This window comes from Glandiceps talaboti, chromosome 11, assembly GCF_964340395.1.
Source record: "Glandiceps talaboti chromosome 11, keGlaTala1.1, whole genome shotgun sequence".
Lineage (NCBI taxonomy): Eukaryota > Metazoa > Hemichordata > Enteropneusta > Spengelidae > Glandiceps > Glandiceps talaboti.
Window position 1 is genome coordinate 20,454,481 of NC_135559.1, and position 27,583 is coordinate 20,482,063.

The 27,583-nt window shown below is 35.4% G+C and overlaps 1 protein-coding gene across 1 annotated transcript; it reads right to left on the reverse strand.

Annotated features, from left to right (window-relative positions):
* Window positions 1–27,070, reverse strand: LOC144442142 (alpha-2,8-sialyltransferase 8E-like). Its single transcript, XM_078131409.1, has 4 exons — window positions 27,010–27,070; window positions 3,246–3,460; window positions 2,724–2,862; window positions 1–186 (listed from the first exon to the last, which is right to left on the reverse strand). The coding sequence occupies exons 2-4, from the start codon at window positions 3,458–3,460 to the stop codon at window positions 1–3; spliced, it is 540 nt and encodes a 179-aa protein (XP_077987535.1). The 5' UTR covers window positions 27,010–27,070.
* Window positions 27,071–27,583: the final 513 nt, after the last annotated feature.

Genomic DNA, 27,583 nt, shown 5'->3' on the forward strand with positions numbered 1-27,583 from the left:
TCAATGTACGGGTATATTATGAGTATTAAGATGTTCTGTTACATGTACACGTGATGCTTGAACTACTTGCCTTAAGACAAAGTCAGCCGAGTCAATTGATTTACCACAATTGCTATCCCTGAGTATTGCACCGTTACCAACGATACTGCATTTGTTAAACAGTGTTGTGGTAGGTAGTGGCATTTCCTGAAAGAGTTATGGAATAGTTACAAGCATGTGTGTGAGTGTGTGTGTGTGTGTGTGTGTGTACAAAATGTATGTATGTATGTACGTATGTATGTATGTAAAAGATAAGATAAGATAAGATAACACTTTATTTTAGCCGTTTAGAAAATTTTACATTTCTAATTTGGTATTTAAACAAAATAAAGTTAATAATGATCTATGAAATATAAATATTAAAATATACAGTAGTTCTAGTGTGTGTCTATTGACTACATGTATCATCCAGGTATATGTAGAGAGCGGTTATAATATCCTTATGTTTTGATTGTAGTATATATCTAAATTGCTCTCCTCTATCTAAGTTTATAAAGTTTGAGTTGAGGGTAGTGATAATACTAAATATTTTTTCTCTTTGTTTTGTATATAATTTACAATGAATTAGATGATGTCTTTCATCTTCTATTTCTTTACAATGTGTACATAGTCTGTCTTCTACTGGTGTTTTTGGTTTTGTATATCTACCCTTCTCAATGGCAAGTTGATGGCAACTTAATCTAAATTTGGCTATTGTTTTGATGTGTTGTTTATTGTTCATTACTTTAATGTATTCTTCTTGTTCCAGGGAATTTTTGAAGTTGTTGTATGTACGTAACTTAGAGTTTTCCCTTTTGTTATTTTCATTCCATTGATTGATATAATATTGTCTAATTGAGTTGTATAGTTCTTGTTTTGTTAAATTGTTGATATTCTTGCTGTTATATAATTGTATATTGTGTTCAAAGGTAGTTAGCCATGAACCTGTGTAATCATTGTTCTCCATGTCATTCATTGCATAATAGGCTAAGTTGTTATTGTCTAATGTCTTGAGGTATTTGTAATAGTTTATTGCTGAGTAGTATATTCTACTAATCAGTGGTTCTCTCCCAAGTTCCATTCTGCATCCTATTTTGCTCACTCTGTTGCTGACATTTAATATTTGGCGACAAAAACGTAGATGGAATTTTTCTGTCTCTGTTTTGTCCCAAGTTGTTTGATTTTGGAGAACACCCCATATTTCGCCAGCATATGTCAGGATAGGTAGCTGTGTTGTATTCATGAGTTTTGTATGTATGTATGTATGTATGTATGTATGTATGTATGTATGTATGTATGTATGCATGCATGCATGCATGCATGTATGCATGCACGCATGCACACATGCACGCACGCATGCACGCATGTACGTACGTACGTACGTATGTATGTGTGTATGTGTGTATGTATGTATGTATGTATGTATGTATGTGTATTCCGTTCCGTCAATATTGGTTCTGCGTCTATCACACCAGTTACAACAGCACGGAATTTGGGTGTACTCTTTGACAATATCCACATGTATAACCAGCACATCAAGAATACATGTAAATCAATGTACTGTCATCTCTGCCGCATTGGATCTATACGTCAATACGTATACGTCTCAAGTGCGGATTGCTGTACTTTAATTCATGCTGTTGTATCCACTAAACTTGATTACTGTAATTCTTTACTGTATGGTCTCCCTGAATCAGTCACAAACCAACTTCAGCGCGCACAAAACACAGCTGCAAGAATCATCACCCGGTCAAAGAAATATGAACACATAACTCCTACTCTCATCAAACTCCATTGGTTACCAGTTCGCTCTAGAATCGACTACAAGATCTTACTCCTGACTTACAAAGCAATTCATGGTCTTACACCGTAGTACATTTCCGACCTTATACAAGTATACATACCAGCTCGCACCTTATGTTCAAAGGACAAAAACCTTCTTACGACAACAAGTTACAAGCAAATCAACTACGGTGGACGTTCTTTCGCTTATGCTGCTCCAATGCTTTGGAATTCACTGCCAACTGACATTAAACTTGCACCAACTATTGATTGTTTCAAAAGAAAACTGAAGACACATTTGTTTTGTAAAGCCTACGGTGTGGATTAACCATCCAGCGCCCCTGAACAGAACTTTGCCTGGATTTTGGCGCTCTACAAATTATTTTGATTGATTGATTGATTGTATGTATGTATGTATGTATGTATGTATGTATGCACGTATGTATATGTACGTATGTATGTATGTATGTATGCATGTATATGTATGTGTGTGTGTATGTATGTATGCATGTATGCACGTATGTATATGTACGTATGTATGTATGTATGTATGTATGTATGTATATGTATGTGTGTGTGTATGTATGTATGCATGTATGTATGTATGTATGTATGTAAAAAAAACTATGTATGTATGGATGTATGGATGTATGTATGTATGTATGTTAAATCCAAGGATATTAAATCCAAGGAATTAAGAAGTTATATCATGATGTGTGAGATGTCATCTTAAAGTAGGTAAACATAAAAGAAGAACCCAATTGAGGACTGAGTTGTCTATTGCAGCACATCTGGTTAACTGTTTGGAAAGTACTGAAATAAAAGTGTTCAAGCGATGACTCTATACAGTCCCTTGATAATGGGAGGGGGAATTCTTACTATCAATAAGTACAACTAACATATAATAATGTCACTCAGCTTACCTGTGGAAATCTTCTATACATGTCAGGAGTAATTTCAAATGTTTCTTCGTTTGTTAAATATTGAAATGTTTGTCCTTGTACAGCATTTTTTTGGGTCATCAAGAACTTCTCTGATGTTTGGAGATGATGAAGCAGAGATCTATACATTAAAAAAAAATCATGAAATGTTTTTCAATATTCAAACATGCATGTAAGAATTTATGAGAAACAATCTATATGTAACATTAACATTACTCTTTTTCTAGTCTCTTTCTTAAACCGTGTTTCTTATTTTATATTATAGTAACAGTATATCTATGTCACAATTCATGTGAGCAGCACAGTTTTAACACATTAAAGTGTCTGCAAACTTGTCATCCATCAATGAAACTGTCGGTTAACTCATGTGTAACTGTCCACAAACTCACTAGCCATCATAATGAGGGAAATGGTTTTGTCCAGGGCAAAAATAACAGACGTTTGTTCCAAACATGTTCCGATAACTCCTAAACCAGCATGGCGTCGTACAATTTCAGTACCTACCTGAATTCATCTGCTCCAGTTGCATTGAAGGTCCAACTTGAATTTAAGATACGAGTGACTGTCCATAGAACATTTGGGTCAATTTCCGACTTATAAATAACATCTCGGCTGATAAACTGCATTACGGGAATGATTAACGCGAGTGTGAGAAACACCACAAATGCAAACAATGCCTTATGACCTTTTAGGCGCTTGAAAGAACCTAATAACAACATCTGAAATAAATCAACAAATAATAATAATATTATTAACACTCATGGAAGGGCAGGCTAGGAGGCAAAATTTACTGTAGCTACGAACTTTTACAATACAAACAATTGGACAGTTCGTGATCTATTAACACTTTGGACAAATAAATTATCAAATATATCTGAAACTCGAAGTTATCAAATTTCTCCAAATATGAAAGTTTGATCCCGGTTCTTTTGAAATAGTAACAGAAGTTATCAAACTCTCTCAAACTTTATGTGTGTTATCAAACTTTATGTATGTTATCAAACTCTCTCAAACTTTATGTGTGTTATCAAACTCTCTCAAACTTTATGTGTTATCAAACTCTCTCAAACTTTATGTGTGTTATCTATAAGATTACTTGGTCATGCTCTTTCTTAACATTTTTAAACAAATAGTTCAGAAATTGGTTTTTCATATCTGTTATGTTTCAAGCTTCTCAAGCGTGTTTTTTAAATTTTAATTCCTTTAATGCTCTTTAAGCTCTACAACAGGAAATAAAGGTCTAATGTAACATACGAATTCCTCACTTTAAGAAACGAGAGCTACCAGTATAATAATACCAAACAAAAATAAATGAAGGCGAGAAAATGGACAAAAATCAAAAGAAAACAGAATTAACAGAGAAACGGAAAAAACACTCATGATAAAAACAAGAAATAACAGATCACCAATTTACTCCCTATATATGCATTCTGTTACTTTATACCATTCTGAGCAAGCCAACAATAACCTAAAGACATGTTTTATTTGGGCATGATTTGCAAATTAAGTATCGAATTAAAGTAGAGAAGAATTCAAAAACAATATGATCGCCAGAAGCTTCGTTTTAAAATACAATGGTAATGTCAAGGCCAAGGTCACACTAGGGTCTAATCATTTTATCGTAACATATATGAACCCGTTTAGAGGGATAATGAGTACTAGTAATCAATAAGCTAATCAGTAAGTTTATTTTCAATTTGCATTTTTTGTCAATTCATATGGTCAAAGAAAAAAATAGCCGATAACTAAAACTGGTGAAGGATGACAAAATGTCATGCGGTTGCTTCTGACTTTGTATGTCCAAGACAACAGTAATCAGCAAAGATAAAATATAGACAACAAATCTGGGTCCAGCTTAAAAGCTGAACTTATCTGCTGGACTACTGTAAACGTAGCCCAGGGACTAGATTTACAACTGTCGTTTGCCAGAACATATTTTATATAATATATAACAGATCTAAATCTAGATATTAAGTGTCTAGGCTATACCGTCAAGCCTGTGCATCAAGTCAGCTAGAGACGTCTCAATTGTAAGAGCAGATTGATGAAATAAAAGTGGATAGTAAACAATTCGTTGTACTCTCTTCTACTTTAGTATATCAAAAGATGTGTTGTATCATATTAAAATTCAAAATCATAAGGGTAATCTTGCAATTTCATGATTTATGCAAGAAATTTAGCTCTACATCTGTGATTTTTGAAGTCCCAGTGAACATTGGTTGTCAAAAATGTTGTTCAAATGCCCGCTTCCTATTCTAAACACTGGAAAGCTTGCCATCCTTGTCTTCAGTCAGCTTTCGTGAAGAATGAAGAAAAATATTGAAAAATAACATTGTTTATCAGTGCCAGTAATATCTTAGAAACATTGGGGACAGTAATGGCAATTTTGAAAGTTTTGACTAATATTTTGAAAACAGCAGAACCGGTGAATGAGATATATGTTGTGACATAGAACGACCACCAGTTAAATATTCCATATTTTTTGTTCTAAATGGCGTTTGAGTGCATAGTATAATCTCAATTATATTATATCATGCTACTATGGGCCATTCTGATTGGATAATAACTGTGGTAAAATCCCATTTTACCACGGCTGGCAGTGGTAAAATGGGCCCCTAAACTAGCATATGAATAGTACTCACAAAAAAGAAGCTAGTGTTCGTTCTTATACCAAATAAGTTAACACTTCCTCAGAGTAAAGGTATGTCAGGTATCCTGTACAATAGTTTGGGTTACAGTAGTCCAAATAATTCCACTGATGACCTTGCGATCGAAAGCAACGATCGATCAGTGGCTTCAACATCACTGGCCATGGCTGATAACGTACAAGTTCTCCCATGCAACGAGCCGTCAGCGTCCTGCTCTCGTTGAATCAAGCAACACCAATTTATAATTAACTTTTAACCATCAGTCAAGTGCGTCAGGATTATTTCAAAACTGTACATTTTCAGGTTCAGTCAATGTTCAATTTGTTAACTATTAAATTAAAGTAGACTGTAACGTCGCGTCTCTGATTTACTGCCTCGAGCTTTCTCCATTCAACTGATTCAACGCCGAGACATCTATTTTTAGCAGTGTACAAGATTGTATTGTTCTTATGTAAATATCCAAACAAAATTGTTACTTTCTTTGACCTCTTGCCCCGTTTTCTTCGTTGCTCTAGTTTTCAACGCGTTTTCGTTAGCATTATATGATGTAAATAAAGTAATTTATCAATGCAATGCAATGCAGTGTATGGTTTGTGTTCATGCAGTGTGTGTGTATGGGCGACGTGAACGTATCCACTCATCAAAATATATGCTCGTTCCCGACGATCTATTACCGACGATCTTTTTCTGTACGAGCGAATTCGCCTTTTCAGGCATATAAATAACCACAGAATCACATTTAGAAGAAATAGACACATATTTTGATATAATATAATAGCAATAACCCCCGCCGAAGGCGGGTATACACTCGAATTTGGTACAATTCGCTCCATATAGCACTCGCCATTCGGCTCGTGCTATATGTCGCGAATTGTACCAAAATCTCGTGTTTACCCGCCTTCGGCGGGGGTTATTGCTTAAATAGACAGTGTGGTGTAGCATTACCTGCCAAAAAAATTGGACATTTCCTAATTTCAACAATAAATACAGACCTATCCATATTCAAAAGTACAATCTGATAAAAAATGGCAAACAGGGAGCCATGCATTGCAAAATTTTGGAATGGGTACCTGGTAGCACTATTACATTTGTATATTAGTATTTAGTATGTCTCGACACAGTTATATAGTCCAGTCAAGGTTTGTGAACTAATTGTAACAGAAATTATATTCAGTACATCTTGATCACAATTTTTGCTGAACAACATCAAATATCAAAAGTCTAAAATCAAAGTGGTGGAACAGGGCTAAAATAAGTTTTTATTAATCAGCTAATTAGCATATTCATGAAATACTGTGTAAAATCTTATGAAAGTAGTATGTCTATAGGTAGCTCAGATGGGTAATTAATATTAATAACACTTTGTTACAGCATGTTATAAGATTTGTGTATGGCTTCTTTAGTGCTAGAGGAATGGCAATTTGTTTGTAAATGTGAGGTAGTAATGTATAAAAGGGGCCATGCAACTGTTCGTGTATGATGAAATGTAATACAAGTTTTCTTACTTGGGACATGCAATGGGGGTTACACTGTATGTAGCAAGTGTCACTAACCCAGTTCAATTGTTTACTCTTCTTTTTTGTAACTATTTCAACTGGTTACACCTTGCTTGACTAAAGTTATAGCTCAAAATGATGTCTGCTTACTCTTCCAAACAGTTTTACTCATATACATACATTTTGTACGTATGCACATCATGTATACATAGGATCAAAATATATTCTAAACACATAACTACAATGTAGGTTTCTCTCTCATTTGAGCTGAACAATTTACTTGCAAAGGAGGTTCAGTGAAGTAAAATGTAAATTGTAAGTGATGTTGCATCACTTTTATTATTTTATTGCAAAACAAATGTTTATTTTTTCTTCTGATGAATACAATGTATGTCATCTGACTCAATATTGATATTTACATTTGATGATAAAACTGTCTTGATGCAACTAATCAAGATAGCTCCACTCCAATCCAGAATCACGTCATTGTGAAAAACAAAACCTATCATATGATATACAATGTACCTTACCATTCAGTGTTTGACAAGTGAGTTACAGTGCTACATAAAGTACATTGTTAGCTCAGATTGCATGGGGTAAATAAAGAATCTAATTTTTTTAAGTAAAGAGCCAGGTGGATAAACTTAAAGTTTTCTACAATAGATACTTTGCAGAACTTTATAAATGTTACTAAGCAAAGTTACTATACATGTACACTAGTGTGTGAATATTATTATTTTTTATTTCCAGTCAGTGCTGAGCAAGCATCTGGGATGAGAAGTCTAGGAAGAAGAATGTGGTTTTTGACTGGAAATGGTATTTGTAGATGACCAAATATGTGACGAGGACAGGAACAATGAATGACAGGGCAGATTTATATGAACACCAAGGTTTAGAGAACAGCATGTTGAGGATTACTGATGGTGAATAGCACTGAACACCAGAAAATGAGAAAGAGCTGGTTGATCTCATCAGTATAACCAAATGAACCAACAAGAAATTGCCACACCTACCTTCTCAAAGAACTCTACTAAACTCTACTGAAGTAGAGTGTGTATGTAGCAACTATTAGTAATGGTACACAGATAGGATATGATGTAAAAAACATTATGACATAATGGGTACTAAAATACAAGTTTCAAAGAAATTCTAGAGAGTACCATGTACAAGGATGTTAGTTCAAAATCTACACATCTATGAGCATGGAAGTCCTGTATTCCCAGTGTCCATTGTGGCAAGTTTAAGTGATTGTCACTAAGGTACTAAAAATTAGTAGATTTCTACTTCCAAAAATCAAAAATATATAGCAAGCATTCCGGGATGAATGTGAGTTGACAGACCAACATGGAAAATTTCATTGATCAATTCCACTGTTTGTGAGAGGAGTTAGCCAAAACATTGTTCTACCGTGGGGTTGATGAACCCAATACAAATTCCTACACATTAGCATATTCTATACAAGCTGCCACATGCAACACTTAACAGCCAGCTGACACTATTAATTTTTTATCTGATTCTTACATTATGGTATGCTGTACATGTACATGTACATGTATTAGTATTGGGCTCATTTTTGTGTTTAGAATTAGAATAAGACATCCCCATGGTAGGAATTTTTTTTTCTTAACTCCTCACAAATGGTGGGATTGATCAATGAATTTTTCCATGTTCGTCTGTCATCTCATTCTTCCCAGAACTCTCGCTATATGAATAATATGCATTTTTGATTTTGGGAAGCGAAAATCGACTAATTCTTACCTTGGCGAGTATGACTCAAACTTGTTGCCATATTGAATACTCAATGGACACTTGGAACACAAGACTTCTGTGTTTGTAGTTATGTAGATTTTATCTGCAACTATGTATGTAGTACGACGTAGAATATCCTCGCAACTTGTATTTTTGTACCCTTTACTATCAATCAGGCTCTTAACTAATATTTGGTACCTACCCCTGGAAATGCCAGTCTCTGTTACACAGTAGTAGTACAGTACACTGATTATCCCACAATTCTCTGATTTGTATGCTTAGACATAAGCTCTTTCAATGTACATGTAGGCAAATCTCACCAGTGTAAATTTTTTGAAATTTTCAAACTGTAGATTTCTTACTGATGAGTTTCTGACTACCTATTTTTATTGATTCTGATTTCAGTGAATTTTGGTGGAAGGAGAAAGCAATTAATAAAATCAATCCTATTTCTAGAAATGTTAAGGCTTAATAAAAACAAGTTGTTTGGTTCCGGTTACCCGAACCCCACCTAGTTTTTCACAGCACCCCTTAACTTTTTTTGTGACATTCGAGAAAAATAATAATAAATCCGTGAAAATCATGTGAAGTCTCGCAAGAAGTAGTGGATGCGGAAACTGACATCAACTTAAAAAGACAATATAAAACTATTCTTCCAATTTGTAATGTCTGTAATGTACATCTGATAAGAAGTAATAAACAACACAGACACCATTTGGAAAACAATGGAAAACCTTAACTAGAACAAGAAAGCATATCACGAACATTTCTGTACATTTAATGGAATACAGTACGCAAAACAAAGATGCACTTATTTTTCAGCTGATGGTTATAAGTTTGAATATATCGCTGAGTGATATGCATATGATATAGTAAACATTACGTCATACTACTGAGCAAACACACATTCTGATTGGATGATAAAGTTAAGGCTGACGTGTAAACAACCCGCATTTCAGTTATCGGAGAGGTGCATGATACTACGCTTAACAGTATAACATGGAAGTGATTTTATTTTAATATGAAACAGCATTTTTAGACATTCAAAAATGAATTCATAGTCGCAGGTGACGTATAAGTATGTTATTTGCCAAATACTGTTCCATATCTTGCTGCTCGAGGTAATTTTTCCGATATAACAGCTCGCCTCTGGCTCTCCGTTATTACCAAGTGCAGTTCATCAAAATTTGTAAATATTCCTATAATTTCCTAAATAAAGGCGTGTCTACTGGGTATAAAAGACGAAATTTATTTAAAGTCACATATATCATATGATAGCTGATATAGTATTGTACTAGGCCTTATAGGTGAATAGTGTGCACACTCAATGGTTTGCTAGAAAAATGCATTTGATTTGTGTATGAAATAGTGAAATGTCCCATAATGCACCACATCTTTCTGTGTCTGCTGGGTATGAAAGACAAAATTTATCAAAAGTGAAATATATCATGTTATAGCTTATATATAGCTTTATTAAGCCTACTATATGAATAGTGTGCACACTCAATTGTTTGCAAGCAAAACGCACATGAAGTTTCAACAAATTAGTAAATATTGCTATAATTTCCTGAATGAAGGTGTGTCTGCTGGGTATAAAAGACGAAATTTATTTAAAGTCACGTATATCATATACTAGCTGATATAATATTGTACTAGGCCTTATACGTGAATAATTTGCTAGAAAAGTGCATTTGATTTGTGTATGAAATAGTGAAATTTCCCAGAATGCACCACATCTTTCTGTGTCTGCTGGGTATAAAAGACGAAATTTATCAAAAGTGAAATATATCATGTTATAGCTTATATATAGCTTTATTAAGCCTACTATATGAATAGTGTGCACACTCAATTGTTTGCAAGCAAAACGCACATGAAGTTTCAACAAATTAGTAAATATTGCTATAATTTCCTGAATGAAGGTGTGTCTGCTGGGTATAAAAGACGAAATTTATTTAAAGTCACGTATATCATATACTAGCTGATATAATATTGTACTAGGCCTTATACGTGAATAATTTGCTAGAAAAGTGCATTTGATTTGTGTATGAAATAGTGAAATTTCCCAGAATGCACCACATCTTTCTGTGTCTGCTGGGTATAAAAGACGAAATTTATCAAAAGTGAAATATATCATGTTATAGCTTATATACAGCTTTATTAAGCCTACTATATGAATAGTGTGCACACTCAATTGTTTGCAAGAAAACGCACATGAAGTTTCACCAAATTAGTAATTATTGCTATAATTTCCTGAATGAAGGCGTGTCTGCTGGGTATAAATGACGAAATTTATTTAAAGTCACGTGTATCATATGATAGCTGATATAATATTGTACTAGACCTAATACGTGAAAAGTGTGCACACTCAATGGTTTGCTAAAAAAGTGTGTTTCATTTGTGTATGAAATAATGAAATTTCCCATAATGCACCACATCTTTCTGTGTATGAAAGACAAAATTTATCAAAAGTGAAATATATCATGTTATAACTTATATATAGATTTATTAAGCTTACTATATGAACAGTGTGCACACTAAATTGTTTGCAAGCAAAACGAATGGGAAGTTTCATTGAAATTTGTAAATGTTGCTATAATTTCTTAAATAAAGGTGTGTCTGCTGGGTATAAAACACAAATTTAATATAAAGTCACATATATCATATGATAGCTGATATAGTACTTTACTGGGCCTTGTACATGATTAGTGTGCACACTCATTGGTTTGCAAGAAAAGAAGAATTTGATTTGTGTATGAAATACCCATTTTTTATAGCCGATTTGTACTAGCCAAATAGGTGAATAGTGTGCACACTGAATGGTTTGTATGAAAAAAAACCCATTTGATTTGTGTATGAAATAATGAAATTTCCCAAAATGCACCACATATTATGTACTTTTTCTAAAGTGGAGTACATCATATCATAGAGTACTGTATATATTATTGTCTACTAGGTGAATAGTGTGAACACTCAATGGTTTGCAAGGAGAACTAGTGAAATCCATGAATTAGTAACATTACCTTTATTATAGTGGACTCTTTGCTGGGTATAAAGACAAAATTTAGGTACAACCAAATTTACTATACAGCTTACATAGTGCTGTATTATGAAGCATGTGCTAGGTGAATAATGTGCACATTAGCATGGGGAGAAATAGTTGTATGGTTACATGTAAATATCACATTGCATAGGAATATTTTAAAAAAAACTTACTTTGGGTTTTCATTTATGTCCTATATTATGTTACCTCTATAAATTACCGCTCTTGAAAGTCTGCGAAACTGATAAACGTTGGTAAAGTCCTTGTTTCTTGTTATACAGTAATTTAACAGTAAGCTAGAAGGTTTGATGTTCAAATTCAAGGTCAAAGGTATTATCTGCCTGCTTCCAATGTCTGCTGTCTGTGTCTGCCTTCGTCAACATAGTGCAGCGAGACTAGGGTAGTGTTGACTAATTTCAATGTTCAAGCCAAACTTTCTTCTCAGTCAAACTTCGGGGTTACATATTCCCGGACTGGCCCCCATTTTTGTAATGAGTCAAGGCAATGGTGACCTTAAGATAACCCGGATCTGTACAGTCGCTTGTAAACTGTTATTCCTTTCCTAAATGGTTTTATTGTTGTCTATGACGGTCCTAATTATTATTATTATTATTATTATAATTATTATTAGTATAGACTTTAATTCGGACAGCGACGTCCATATAAATATATGTTACAGAAAAGCTACATGACTGATGTTCTTAGGGACCGGTCAGTTTCTTCGGCCTGGGGGGGGGGGGGGGCGGTGGATTGGTAGGGGGGATCACCCTGTTTTTGAAATTGGCAGTAGGGGGGGGGGGGTCATGCTGTTTTGAAAATTGTGGATAGGGGGGGTCATTGTGTTTTAGATTGTGATGGAAGAAAAAAAAACCTTTCTACAATGGCATATAGCCTTGTCTGAAATGTGGTACATGTCAATATTTGTTCTTGTCCCTGTTTCTTACATGAATTCTTTAACATTACTTATTAGTTCAAACCTAACTATACATATTCATATACATGTACCGGTATTACCTACCTACCACACTAGTTACAGAACATGTCATGTAAATGCTTGGCTGTTTCACAATCAATGCTTCGCTTATATTGCAGTTTGGGGCAAAAGTGAACTTGAAGGTTTCGTAATGGTAATTTTCATAGATAGTTTATAAATGAAGTGAATCTAAATTGTTCTACTCCTCATGCTATTGACACTACAAATCACCACATCTCATCAGATTCCAGTTACTATTATACACTAGGTATGACCACCTAAAGTTCTCTAACATACCGGTGACTTTATTATACATGCAATATTAATGCCCCTATATACTAATGTTACATTCCATTTTATGTGATATGAGAAACTCATTTAAAAAACGTTTTACGTTAGCTTTTCGAAGCTTGGATATATTACCTCAAAGGTTATGAATAACCTAAACATTGCCTTAGTATCTCAACCAAAAAACTCCAGATCTGCCAGGGGGAAAACCCCAAGGACTCCCTCACCCCCAGAGGTCACTCATACATTCAACCAACAATCAGATGCACCAACAACCTTTTTACTGTCATAATGGTATTAAACTTTTCTTAAATATTTTCACCCTATTCTAATTTAATATGATATTGTCTTTTCAAGATCTGAAACGTTTTTGCCAAGATAGTCTAAAATTGCCTTAAACTCCAAATCTCCCCTACCAATGATACTACCATTATAGATGTGCTGACCTTTACTACATGTATATAATGATGCCATTTAAACTTTTTAAGAACATATTTCAACCCTTAGTGTAAGTTATAAAGAATAGTTTCTGATACTTGCTGTCTTCTAAAGCATGGATTAAGTTATTGCTTGAAAGGGTCTGAATAGCCTAAATATTGGCTTTAAGAGTAAAAATCCTCCAGGGTTTCTAGAGGGAGACCCCCCTCAGACCCACCACATGAGGTGGACATATCCCAGTCTCAAGCTCTTCCCCTCTTACTGTCAAGATGCTATCAAAGTATATTTCAAAAGTATTTCAACCCTATGTAGTTGCTTTTAACATGTTGGTGTTGTCTTGTAAGGCTTGGAAATTATTGTCTGAAAGGGTCTGAATAGTCTCAAAATTGACTTTTCAGAGTTAAAAACCTCCAGGGCTTCTAGGGGGAGACCCCCTAGGACCCCCCACATGAGGTGTACACATCCTAGTCTCAAGATCTTCCCCCTACCTCTTACTGTCAAGATCCTATCAAACTATATTTCAAAAATATTTCAACCTTATGTAGTTGCATTTTACATGTTGGTGTTGTCTTGTAAGGCTTGGAAATTATTGTCTGAAAGGGTCTGAATAGTCTCAAAATTGACTTTTCAGAGTTAAAAACCTCCAGGGCTTCTAGGGGGAGACCCCCTAGGACCCCCCACATGAGGTGTACACATCCTAGTCTCAAGATCTTCCCCCTACCTCTTACTGTCAAGATCCTATCAAACTATATTTCAAAAATATTTCAACCTTATGTAGTTGCATTTTACATGTTGGTGCTGTCTTGTAAAGCTTGGAAATTATTTTCTGAAAATGTCTGAATAGTCTCAAAATTGACTTTTCAGAGTTAAAAACCTCCTGGGCTTCTAGGGGGAGACCCCCTAGGACCCCCATAACAGATGTACATATTCCCTTCTCAAGCTTTCCTACCTTTCACAGCCAAGATGCTATTAAACTCCTTTTCGAATATATTTACCCTGTGTAGTCAATAATTATAATTATAATATACCTAGTGATAATACTGTGCCATGATTCGCTAGAATCAGTCACGTGATAGGAAAATAGAATGACTACTTCCCTTGGGGAAATAGTCCCATCAATTTTTACATAGTCACGTGATCACCGCGCGTTCACAGCGGGTCAAAATGGCAGCTTCTGACGATGTCGTCTGCCACCGCGAGTTCACAGCATGAGGTATATTATAAAACACATATTGCCTGGCCTATATTCGGGCTATAGCACCCGTTCATTACCCCCTCGTGACTGTGAGTTACCAGAATCACATGCTATTTCCCTCGGCCTTTGGCCTCGGGAAATAGCATGTGATTCTGGTAACTCACAGTCCCTCGGGTGTAATAAACGGGTGCTATAGCCCTCATGGCCAGGCAATATGTGTTCAATATGATAGTGCTAACCTGGGATCTTATAAAGTAGATGCAAGACAGTCAAGCAGTCCACACTGAGTCATGATAAAAAAATACCTGTCATGCGAATATTATATATGGGGGGGGGGGGGTCATCATGTTTTAGAATTATGTGATAGGGGGGGGGGGTCAGCCTGTTTTTGGTTTTACAGATAGGGGGGGGTCAGTGACTTTTTGTCGGCCCGATTTAAGAATCCACCGCCCCCCCCCCCCCCAGGCTGGAGAAACTGACCGGTCCCTTAAATATAAGAATCTAATACAGAACAATGACGTTATTATAGGGATTGGCGATATTCTTATAAAATCGGTAGCGATGTCATACCCCCTACACACACACACACACACACACACACACACAACACACAACACAACACAACACAACACAACACAAGTTCGGAAACCAAGCCATTTTACCAAAACGGTGACAAAACTGACATCATTTTTCATCGATCCAAAAGGTTTGCCAAAACACCAAATATAACCAACACTTTCGTATCACTGGACCTACCTGATCAATAATTTTCAACAACATCGATCTAAAATGCGTCTATTACGATCGCGTTTCCGAAACGATACCCCCATAGTTTGAAAATACCGCAGAATCAGGTCGACTTGCTATGTTAAAGAGGTGGTGCAACGTCACTACGTTAAATTAGCATGATAATTCATTCATTTTTTAACAGTAAGCTAGAAGGTTTTATGTTCAAGGTCAAAGTACTGTTGTCATGTACTGACTACTGTTTTCCTAAATGTAAAATCATTTCTTTTATTTTTTTAAAAGATGAAACCCAAACATTTGATAATGAAAACTTGGTCTAGTTACCTATATATTCTGGAAGAGTAATAGCATAGACAATAGTCTATGGTAATAGTCAGGTCAATGTCAACTCCAGACATAAACACGCATTGACCCTGGATAACCTTTGATATGATCGATGTGTACGTGTATGACACGTATCCGGGTAACTGTAGCATGAATATTGAAGCGTCTAGATTGACAGTTGCGTATGCTAATAAAATCGAAGCCATTGATACATGGTTCAATTTTCATTTCAGAATAGCTGTACATAGAAATGGTTCAATGTACCAGAACTATTCATTCAGACGCAAGGACTATACTGCGAGCTACGTAATAAACACGTAGTACACGCTCGGGGTACGGTACGCGGTACACGGTACACGCACAACAATCACTAACTATAGTAGTAACGGATCGCCGCTATGGAGGCTTTTTTGACGGTTTGTGCGCAGCTCGAGAAATGAAATAATACGTTGCTATTTGGTGTTTTAAGGTAGAATTGAAGCATTTGTGGAGTTCCGTGTGATTTATTTGTTGGTAAATGTCCAGGGACAAGAAATATCTCGGGTGGTGGCACTAGCTGTTCCTCACTGGAACGTTGCACCACCTCATTAACTGTCTGTAATTGAGTGGGAAACCACCATCATAGTCATAGGTTGAAGTGTTTCTGATGTAAAAAATGTACCGTTTATGATTATTGTATAAAAGTACTTTGATATGGAGTTTGCCAAGATTCGAATCATTCGATCGAGCCAAGGGCTTGAGGCAACATTTCTGGTGTCTAAAACAATATTGAATAACGCCTTGAATATAGACAATATCGACAAGTTCCGTCAAGTTCTTGTTTATCATTATTTCAGTATCTTGAATCGCTAATTAATATCTAATTATAATACGCAGAGAAAACATATATTTAACTCGATCGAATCGCATCATTTGACTGTGTAAACAAATACTCGTAAGTTTGCCCGAAACAGAAAGCGTCCGTGAACGAGGGCGATGTTGTTTCAATCTTGCGACGAAAAAGAACACCACAGTGTCCCCCCCCCCCTCCTTCTTTTCAAGGGCATGATCTGAGGTAGCTCTGGATGTATGCGCTACGATCTGAGGCAACAATTCTGGTGTCTATCAACAATTAAATAACATGAATAAAGACAATATCAAAAAATTCCGTCAAGTTTATAATTACTTCATTATCTTGAATCAATAATTAATATCTAATTAAAATACACAGAAAAATACATACAGTAACTTGAAACGCGCTGAAATATAAATAGAATACGGCGGACTGGGACGTTTAAACATGCGTAATGCATGTCTTGTCTAACGCTTAACGTGTGTGGAGTATACCGATTGTGTAGCGCCCCCAACGGTCATATAAATTATCTGTCTTGTCGCGCGCTCGCGATCGCGAGCTCGAATGATTCGAATCTTTGCAACCGTCCATAAAAGTACTGGATTTTGAAAATTCCATATGCACGAGCTCGACATTTGCTCAATTTGCTCAATTGCTAAAAAAAGGAGGGGTAGGACACTTTGGTGTTCTTTTTCGTCGTATAAAGATTGAAACCACATCGCCCTCGTTCACGGACGCTTTCTGTTTCGGGCAAACTTACGCGTTTTTGTTTACTCAGTCAAATGATGTTGTTACGTTTTCTCTTTCATTCAAATGTATATTTTGAAGAGACACATATATGACGAGTAATGTTTAATGATTATTTTTACGTAATTTTATGAAAATAATATAGACCGGAATCGACTGTGTTTTCGAGCCTACCGTAACTCTACGGCATCAAATATTGATTAAACCAAGATATTATCAATTGTATTTTTGTTTATATCCCTCGCAAAAGACGCACCGTTTCGGAGCTTCAGTTCATATAATATGCTGTTTCGGCAATCTGTTTTACTGTCCCGCAAACGCCACAATGTACTGAAACATGCGAAATATATACCTCACCACAAGAGGGCAGCAGGTGGTATCGAGCTTCGAGCGAACATTCATGGTCATATGTTCGAATTGAAGCGTCCTGATTGGTTTATTCGATGTCGCGTCCTACCCCTCTGTATAACAAGTTTAAGCAAGGAATGCGTTTAGGCTCGAGCTCGAGCACGGCATGCAGCGCGTCATGCATCAAAGCGTCAGCTGTCGCGAGCGAACTAAGTTTCTTTTCCTTTATTCTTTTTTGGAGTCTTCCATATTTATATAAACTTTTTCTGCGATTATTAAAAATGTTTCATTTTTTAAAAGACCGGAAAGTTTACAAATACATACCCAAAATAACAAATATGTGTAGACGTGTATGAGTTTATTAAAATAAACTGTACAAATAAAGAAGTAAGTATGTAAATGTGACTCATAGCTAACTTGGGCCTTTATTACCTGGATATCATTTTTGGGTTTCAACAGAATTGTTGCCTCATGCCCCTGATTGAGCTCGCGATCGCGCGACAAGACAGAGAAGTAACGTAAATCTATGGCCGTTGGTGCGCTATTCAATCGGTACACTCCACAGCGCAGTGTCCCGTATATTCTATTTATATTCCAGCGCGATTCGAGCGAGTTAATTATGTATTTCTCTGTGTATAATAATAATTAGATATTAATTATCAATTTAAGATACTGAAATAATTATAAACAAGAACTTGACACAGCATTTTGATGTTGTCTTTATTCATGTTATTCAATATTGTTATAGACACCAGAATTGTTGCCTCATGGAGTCATGCCCTTGGTCAGAGTAAGCTGACAGGTGGCTTTTCCAATAATATCACTTATTTTCTGTATCTGTCTAGTAGATTTTATTCTCGCTCACCGATACACAAGTAACTGCTGAGACATTTCTAACTAGTTTACATGCCATACCACGACAGTGTTGTTTGAGGTAACACACATCAGTGGATATCAGTAATGGCTAAACATTTATAGATATATGTCAAATATTAGTGATTTCTGTGACTGTAAACAACCGCAGTCAAGGTACAACTCCCATGACACGGTATACAAACTGCCGACTGGCTGAAGTGTTACTTAGTAACGAAGTGAACGAACTAACCCCAACAGATTAATATCATATGTTACGTTATGAACTTTGTGCTCTGTTCCACGTTATTGGTTTGGGGCGAAACAAGTTGATGAAGGTAAAGTATGGCTGATGTCTAATGAATTTTTAATGAACATTTTGATATCCATATTGAAAAAAAACAAAACTAAATCACAAAGCTCGAGGCCTGTGCAATAGTTCTGGACACTATGAAAGGGTGGGGAAAATGGAGGTAAACTTGAACCGTCTGCATCGAGTTTGTAGGTATGATATCCCCATATATCCGACCATTGTCAGTCTCGAATCAGGCAGTTTGTCAGGCCCATACTACTTAAAATTCTAGTTAGTAGGTTGGCCTTCAGCATCACATGAGACGTCGTGTTGTCATACCAAATACTCAAAAGTCACAATGTCTGCTGAAACAAGGCCATTATGATTGACTATACTTTTATTAATGACAATATCAAGTGTTTCTATAAAATTATTATCATTTTGGAAATGTAGACAAAACTAATATGAGTTTTACCCTTCCGTAAGGAAGGTTATAATATACTGATGAAGTCTGTGTGTCTGTGCGTGTGTGTGTGTGTGTGTGTGTGTGTGTGTGTGTGTCTGTATCAGCATTTCCGAAAATATGGCTGCATCAATTCAAACGAAATTTCATAGACATGTTCCGAAGGGTAATGGCAAGAACTGATTAGGTTTTAGTAATAATCCGATGAATATTAATGACCAATTTGAGTAATTAATCGATCGAACGAGTATAAAGTTGGCGTCAGATTCAGATTCAGGTAGGTTATCTTATGAACGTTATATTGAGCGTCAGATGGCCTCAGATCCGAATCTGAATCTGATGCCAACTTTATACACTACTGAGAAAAACTCTGTTTTCAGGGGTTTCATGCCAACCTTATTTTGTGTTTCCCTTGGATCTGCACTCTGCATTGGCTGCACACACACGAGAAAAAAGAAGACCGAGGCAGGGTATTTAAGTGATTCAAACTCGCCAGAAAACAATTTTTTTCCTTGGCCTTAAAATAGGTTTACAATGAGCGCAGAGTTCACAAACAGGTGAAATATTTATCATTGTTTCAATTTCGTCAAATATGGATTTATCATTTTTAAATTTCACACACTGATGCGCAGATGAATAAAAAGAAATCGTGTCCTTTTAGATTTTCGATTAGAAGTTTAGGAAGTATTATATTGACCTGGAACCGTCTCCTTTTTACCGTGTTCTTTTCCGATTTCTCTCGATAACAAACTACCGCTGTTTGTTGTAAGGCTTGTACATAATCATTTATCTAGCTCTGTATCTCAGGATATAAATACACTCTTACATATTTATCAAGTGTAATAATCTATAATTTATACCCAAATGTGTGTGGTCAAAATATGGAAAATAGACCAAGCCTCGCCTAGCCTAGCCTAGGAAGAAAATTTCGCCACAATGTATCAATAATGGTGATCTATACATTGACCTCTATATAATAAGTGTACAGTGAGGGTGCGCCACTCAACAAAATCTTGAGAATGTGTAAACTCGTGGTGGGACAGAAGGAAGTTCAACACGCACATGCCATATCCCTGGTATGTAGGGGATCACGAAAGCCGAGTGAAGTCGAGGATGGCAAGCTTTCCTGTGCTGAGAATAGGAGGCGTGGCGGGCATTTGAACAATATTTTTGACAACTAACTTTCATTGGGACTTGACGAATCACAGATATAGAGCTAAATTTCTTGCATAAATCCTTACGGAAGGCATTCACTTTAAATCTGGTGTATTTTGCACCACTACTGGTTATTTACCTGTTTGATCACATGATTTTATTTATTTACTTATTTATTTATTTTTTATTTTATTCATTCATCATCCAACAGGCTTAGCCCAATAACAGGACGACCTTGATAAAATACAATAAATGATTGAACAAAACGTGTACCATACATCACAATAACAATTACACATTACCTTTACACAATGAGAAAAATACAATAAACATAAAGAAATACAAAATTAAGTAAAATTACCCGTCTGTATATATTAACTCTTTCAATTCATTTTTAAAATCAGCAAACGACGTAAAAAGGTCAATGCCATAAGGATACAGATTATTTAAAAGCCTTGTAGAGCGCGATAAAAAATTAATGCATGTTTGGACAGATCCATACCGTGGTTAGGAAGCCTAAAAATTTCCCTAAATCTAAAACACCTTGGAGGAACATAAAAATTAAACTTATCAAGAATATCTGGGCAAATAAATCTAGAATTCACACATTTATAGACAAAACACAGGTCAAAAAATTTACGTCTAAGAAATAAGGGAGGCAAATTAAAAACGCCGCATAATTCTGAGTATCGATCTGACTCATACACATAACCCTGCTTGACGCACATACACATTTAATGAATTTCTTTTGAACCCTTTCAATTTTCTGACTGAGGTAGTTCTGATGAGGGGACCAGACTACTGAGCAGTATTCTAAATTGCTTCTGACATATGATATATGATACAAAGTTCTCAAGGTTTGCACGTTGTCGAAATTCGAGCCAATACGCCTTATAAATCCAAGCATTTGAAATGACCTTTTAATAATATGATTAATATGTTGAGAAAAACTAAGGTTATGAGTTAGGTATACTCCTAAATCTTTGACTACTTGTACTCTCTTGATTGGCTGTTTATCAAGCTTATATGTATAATCAATCACCCTAGACTTAGTTTTCCTTGAAAAAGTTATAATATTACATTTATCGATGTTAAGATTGAGCTTCCATGATCTACACCATTTAGCAACGAGACTAGCATCAGATTGAAGAAGTCTGCAATCGTAATCAGGCTGTATTGACCTACAAAATCTACAGTCACCTGCATATAAATACATTTATTTATTTAATAATTAAATAATATTATATAATAATAATATTTTTTGTAATATTAACCATCCTACCTGAGGTAGTTTTTTATGCTGAGTTCAAAAAAAGGGGTCATTTTATTAACATCCGTTGCCTTGGTAACCAAAATCACCATAATATGTGGATGATTTTTCCCAAATTTGACATCGAACATGGAAAAAAATAAAAATTAATGAAAATTTTTCCTTGTTTTTGACATGTATCAGATGGGGCTATCTGTTGTAACACAAATTATCTGAAATAGGACAGCTGTTTCCATGGAAACAGAATAGACAGTAAGACTAAAAAATGTTTTCATTAAACACCTACATATCTGGAAAATAACATGATAAATTTAATTATAACATAGTTCATTTGCATATTGACCACCCTATCTTGGGTAGTTTGTTATGCTGAGTTCAAAAATAGTTATCATTTCAGAAACATATGTTGCCATGGTAACCTAAATCACCATACTATGCACTATTTGGCAAAATTTATGTAAGATTCAAGAACATAGTTTTTTTACAAAAAGAATTCCTTACTTTTGGGATATATGCACTAGTGCTATCCATTGTAAGACAGATTATCTAAAATTGGATAGTGGCTTTCTTGGAAACATATAATACACTTACATTACAAATGCCATGTTTTAGTAAAAAAAATACATCTGACATACACCTAGAAACGAATGGGTTTGCTATTAAAATACCAAATATTTTGTTACTCTAAGTCCAAATAAAATATGCAACTAGTGACAAGCTGAGTGGTCGTAAAAGCTTAACATGTATGTCAGACGATCTGTGCCGATTACAAAGTCCAATTACGATCCCAAATTTCGATGGGCCGGGCCCGACTACATGTCACGTGCAAGGAGGGTGTTACATGTACATACATAAACAAACCGGTGTGTGGGAATGTGAAGAAAATTACAGGCCTTCGCTAGTTTTCTGTTAAATATTACCTGTAAAACTAAAAGCCTGCAACCGTTAGCAATAATGACAGTATAACACAGAAATAACAATATACTGTGTGAAATTACGATTTGATACAAATTACTCAGCTTGAAAATACAACCCCATCTTGACATATTCTTGTCATTTTCACATTTACAAACATGTATGTACGTTAATGAAGTCATCAGCTCTACATACCTTTTGCTATGAACAAAGTTCAACTTTCCTTTCTTGGCAATGTAAATTATATATATATGCACACGTAGTACATAAACTTCAGTTGAATATATGACATGATCGTGATGGATAAGCGATGTAACATTCGATAATATGTAGGTCTTTGAGTAATAAGGTCCAGTTTGACACAACATTGACACTCGTGTACCAAAATATCCATCCAAAGTTACGTTCAAGGAAACCGTTAGTTGCGTTATGATTGAACACAATGCCGCCGGATATAGTTGAGGATTAGTAGCCTTCCATACCTTCCATTTTTAAGGGAATATTGGTAAATTATCCATGATTTCACAGTTGTGTCACCGTCAAGGTTGTGTGACCTTTTATTTGCGTTGTTTTAGTACGCACGCGCTGTGCAGATGCACACTTAAACACCGTGTGAATGTGATACAATGTTACACAGTGTAACAATATCATCATACCTGGAATGACCTATATCACGTGCACTTCACATGTATGCCGTACATTTCATAATTTCACATACGTTTTTGCATAAGGATTAATACATTATTACATGTTATTGGCTATTCATGAAAGTACAATTTGTAATAAATGAAACAATATTCTTACAGCGTTTTACAGTAGCAGAAGTTATGACACAGGTCAAGTCAACTTTATGGCATGCCAGCACAATGACATCGCATTTAAATTTTCGATTGCGATCAAATCAAATCAAAACCATGCGATGTTAGAAGAGATTCAAACGACTTAAAATCTCAAAATTTTATCGCAAGTAACGCAAAGATAAAAAATTAATTCAAGCGATTGTAGGAGTGCGAATTTGACATTTAATTCCGAATACCATGTCAGATTTCCCATAGAAAAACAATGGCCGTGTTCTTTTATGACAACTGCACTTTGCTCACGTTCAACTTTTTCAAATGCGCACCAATCGGTCTGAAAATTCATAAATAGAGACCAAAGGGGTTTTGTAAAAATCTCTTAGTTTTAGATTTGTCATTTTTTAAATTCTTTTCTGGAAAATGATATGCTATCGCTGGCTATGTTGGTAAAACTCATTAAGAAAACCATTGTAATTTGTAAACAGGCACATTTTACCTTGTACACCTAAATAAATACATATCTCTAACTTCGTTATTCTGTAAGTAAATTACACGTAATACATACAGACTGACCTAGCATTTGCGTTCACAAAAATCAGTCTTTAATTTCATAAAAGCTGTGTGGCAAATAAAATTGAGAGTTTCGAGTTATTCCGTATATTTTAGTTTAATACCCATCAGCAAATAATGCTATCAACAGGTCAGCGATATCGCTATGACGTGTTCCACGGCCGGACACTCACCACAGGCAGTACTACAGCGCTCATATCAGAAAAACTTGAAATCGATATTCTTTTCACTAAACTTTGCAACATTAATTTATGACAACTAAACTTCGCTCAGCTCATGTTCAACCTTTTCAAATGCACACCAATCTGTCTGAAAAACCGTAAGTAGAGACTGAAAATCTGAGTCATCGCTACCGCTACCGTAGCTGTCAATCAAATATTAGTGCCTAAATGCTTCGGGGAATACTGGACAATTGAGATCTTCACTGGGCCGCAGTGCTAGTGCCAATTTAGTCATAAATAAGATAATATTGTTATACTTTTATACATGGCAAGTACCAAGCTCCCAATTTTTACGACTTGAAGCTTGAATGGGAAATGTTGAACAATTAGTTATGGGTGTAAAACGTCAACTTTTACACCTCCTATACGTATACACAGCAACCATAAGTGATATTCCTCTAAAGTCCTCCCAAAATTGCTCATTATTATATAATATTTAAACCCTTTCACTTGTAATAATATTAATAATAATAATAATAATAATAATAATAATAATAATAATAATAATAATAATAATAATAATACAATAATAATAATACATTACTGGGACAAGCCATTACCCAAGCAAGTTGACTTGTTATCAAAGAGTACCAATATTTACCCATGTGATGATGGGCTCTTACATAACACAAGTAAACAGCTGTAAAACCTCTATTCAGCCGTCTGCATGGACTGAAGTATTTTCCGTCTCGCGGCAGATCTCGCGAGATATGCAAATAACCTAGCAACGGTTGCTACGGAGGTCAAGCTTTGCGGAGTGGCCATGTTGTTCATATGAAAGTCAATGCATTAGTTTGAAAAAAATACTACCGTTTATGACCATCTACAATCCTAAGTCATCATGGAAGACATTGAACAATTGAAAGTACACGAACTAAAGAGCATGTTGCGAAAATATAGCGTGTCAACATCAAGTTAAAAGAAAAATACGCCAGTGTCACACTGTCATTATATTTCCGAACTGACTGTCATTTCTGGGAATACTTTGTCAGTGCCAAACTTATGCAGCATACTAGATGGCTATAATATTTCAATCTTGAGAAATGGTAATTAATGACAAGCAAAATCGAGTAGTTTTGATTATTAGTACACATGTACATGGTGGAAACATTTCCCGTCACCAATATTCAATATAAGTATATTAGAATGCAATGCACATGAAGTGTGGCGTAGTACTACTACACATCCACCAGCCGTAAGCCCTTATGAACCGTTGACATTTACGCTGTTGACAAATACGGACGAAAGCTAAAAGTCTTACACATTTTTAGAGTGCCAATGTCCCGTTTCGGTCCTAGAGTTCAGAATTGAAAAGTTCTTAATTATCGTCACAGATCGGGAAATCATAGTCAGTTCCTGACAATCGTATTCCGATTTTACCACATGTTATCTTCATACAATATCTACCAGTCTAGTTCCCAACGACCGTATTCCAATTTTACCCTACGTAGAGTAAAATCGGAATACGGTTGTCATGAACTAGACTAGTACTGTATGAAGATAACTTAGATTAAAATCGGAATACGATCGTCAGGAACTAGAATTGGGAATCACCGGCGATGCGTGAAACACATGTACGTGTCAGCCATGTTTATACTTGAGTTCGATGAACATGTTGTAGAACTCATAGTCCAAATTCGTAAAATAAAACGACATAGTATCTCTAAATTTTAATTTTAAATGCATATATATAGCTCATTTATAAATGTATATGATAAAATCAAAGACAGCTAAAAAAAATTCTCAACCGATTTCAAAGTGTTTAGCGGACCCTGACGAATTTAGCTGACGAATTACGGACTAAGAATTACATCATTGCCAACTATTAACAGCACGTTATGCAGTAAAGTGATCGCGTACACGTTGTTGTGTTGGTTTTTAGACGACGCTACGCGATCCCGCGCGACGTACGTATAAAAAGTCTATGGAAAAGTTATGACATTGTATCAAATTTTAGACGTTGTTTAAAAATAGGAATACAATATTCGCGACCTGACATGCAAGTTTTCAACCATAGGGCCTGCGATCCTCGAGTGGATCCAACTCTAGTAATATTTTCAAGTTCATGTTGAAACTGTCAATCTCAACCGCTCTTCATCTGCGCCCAGACGGCCAAAAATCACCGTTACGTCTGACGGCTAGTTATGAATTTCACATACGCACATCGTTTTTACAACCATACTTTAAAAGTTTGCTTCCCTTGATCTATCATACCATGGAAGTATACTTCCATGATCATACGTATTGCACTGTACGTGACGTCGAGAACAATGGTGTTGCTAAGCGGTTGACACTTCAGCTTGACCACCCGAATGTGGTTGCTATGCATTCAATGGCGTCTCCCGCGAGACGGGTAATGGTCTATTTTGGACCGCTAATGGCTTGTGAATGTCATGAATAATAATAATAATAATACATTCTTATTAGCTTATTACACAACAGCCTCAATGCGCTTTACAGCACTAAAAAAAGAAAAAGCATCACTGTAAAAATGTCCGACATAAAACAGAGAGATCTTAAAAACTGTTAAAACCTAATATCCAAGATGAAATTTAAACAAAGAAAGACCTTAACAACTTATAAAAATGCCAAGTAAAATGTATGGCACAAGAATTAATTTGCAAAAAAAACCCTTGAAATTCACTAAAAATCTAATCTAATTTAAATCTAATTTATTTATTTATTTATTTATTTATTTATATAGTTATATATTTGGTCTAAAAAATCCAGTTCGTTAAATAGTGTCATAAGCTGGTATTGTGTAAATAATTGATAAATTATTGATTTTGTGGCAACGAGCGAGTACATGTACAGTACTGTAACAATATATATATATGTACACAAAATGAGCATATATATAAGCACCACAATCATGGTATCTGTCACTTTCACAGAAAATTCTACTCACGTTTCAAACAATGTGGTAGACGGTCCTGTCTGATGATTTGTACCACTGATGAATATTAGCTTTTCTCACGGCCCTCACTATACGTGGGTTTAGGATAGGTTGCTGATAGCTGCGACCCCTGACTGTGAATATCAAATAAACAATGTTTTATATAGCTATTGCTGATTGGTCGATTGCATTTCCGAACTACGTTAGTGTCACAGGCATTTGTTTCCCGAGTTATGTCTCAGAATATTTAGGTTCACTCACTGCGAAAGAAGACACCGCAGTGAGTGAACGTACCTGCGAGATCACAGAAACAAGTGTAATTTTACCCCTTTCATATATAGTTGTCTGACTACGTCAATATTAACGATATTATCGACATTTCATTGTATTCTGATACAAATATTCTGAGACATAACTCGGGAAACAAGTGTCTTCTTTCGCAGTGAGTGAACCTGCGCGATCACAGAAACAAGTGTAATTTTACCCCTTTCATATGTAGTTGTCTGACTACGTCAATATTAATGATATTATCGACATTTCATTGTATTCTGATATAAATATTCTGAGACATAACTCGGGAAACAAA

Coding starts and splice junctions, on each gene's coding strand:
- LOC144442142 (XM_078131409.1), bottom strand. CDS start 3,460: ATGTTGTTATTAGGTTCTTTCAAGCGCCTAAAAGGTCATAAGGCATTG. Junction 2,863..3,245: donor ACTGGAGCAGATGAATTCAG/GTAGGTACTGAA, acceptor TTTAATGTATAG/ATCTCTGCTTCATCATCTCC. Junction 187..2,723: donor TGTATAGAAGATTTCCACAG/GTAAGCTGAGTG, acceptor TAACTCTTTCAG/GAAATGCCACTACCTACCAC.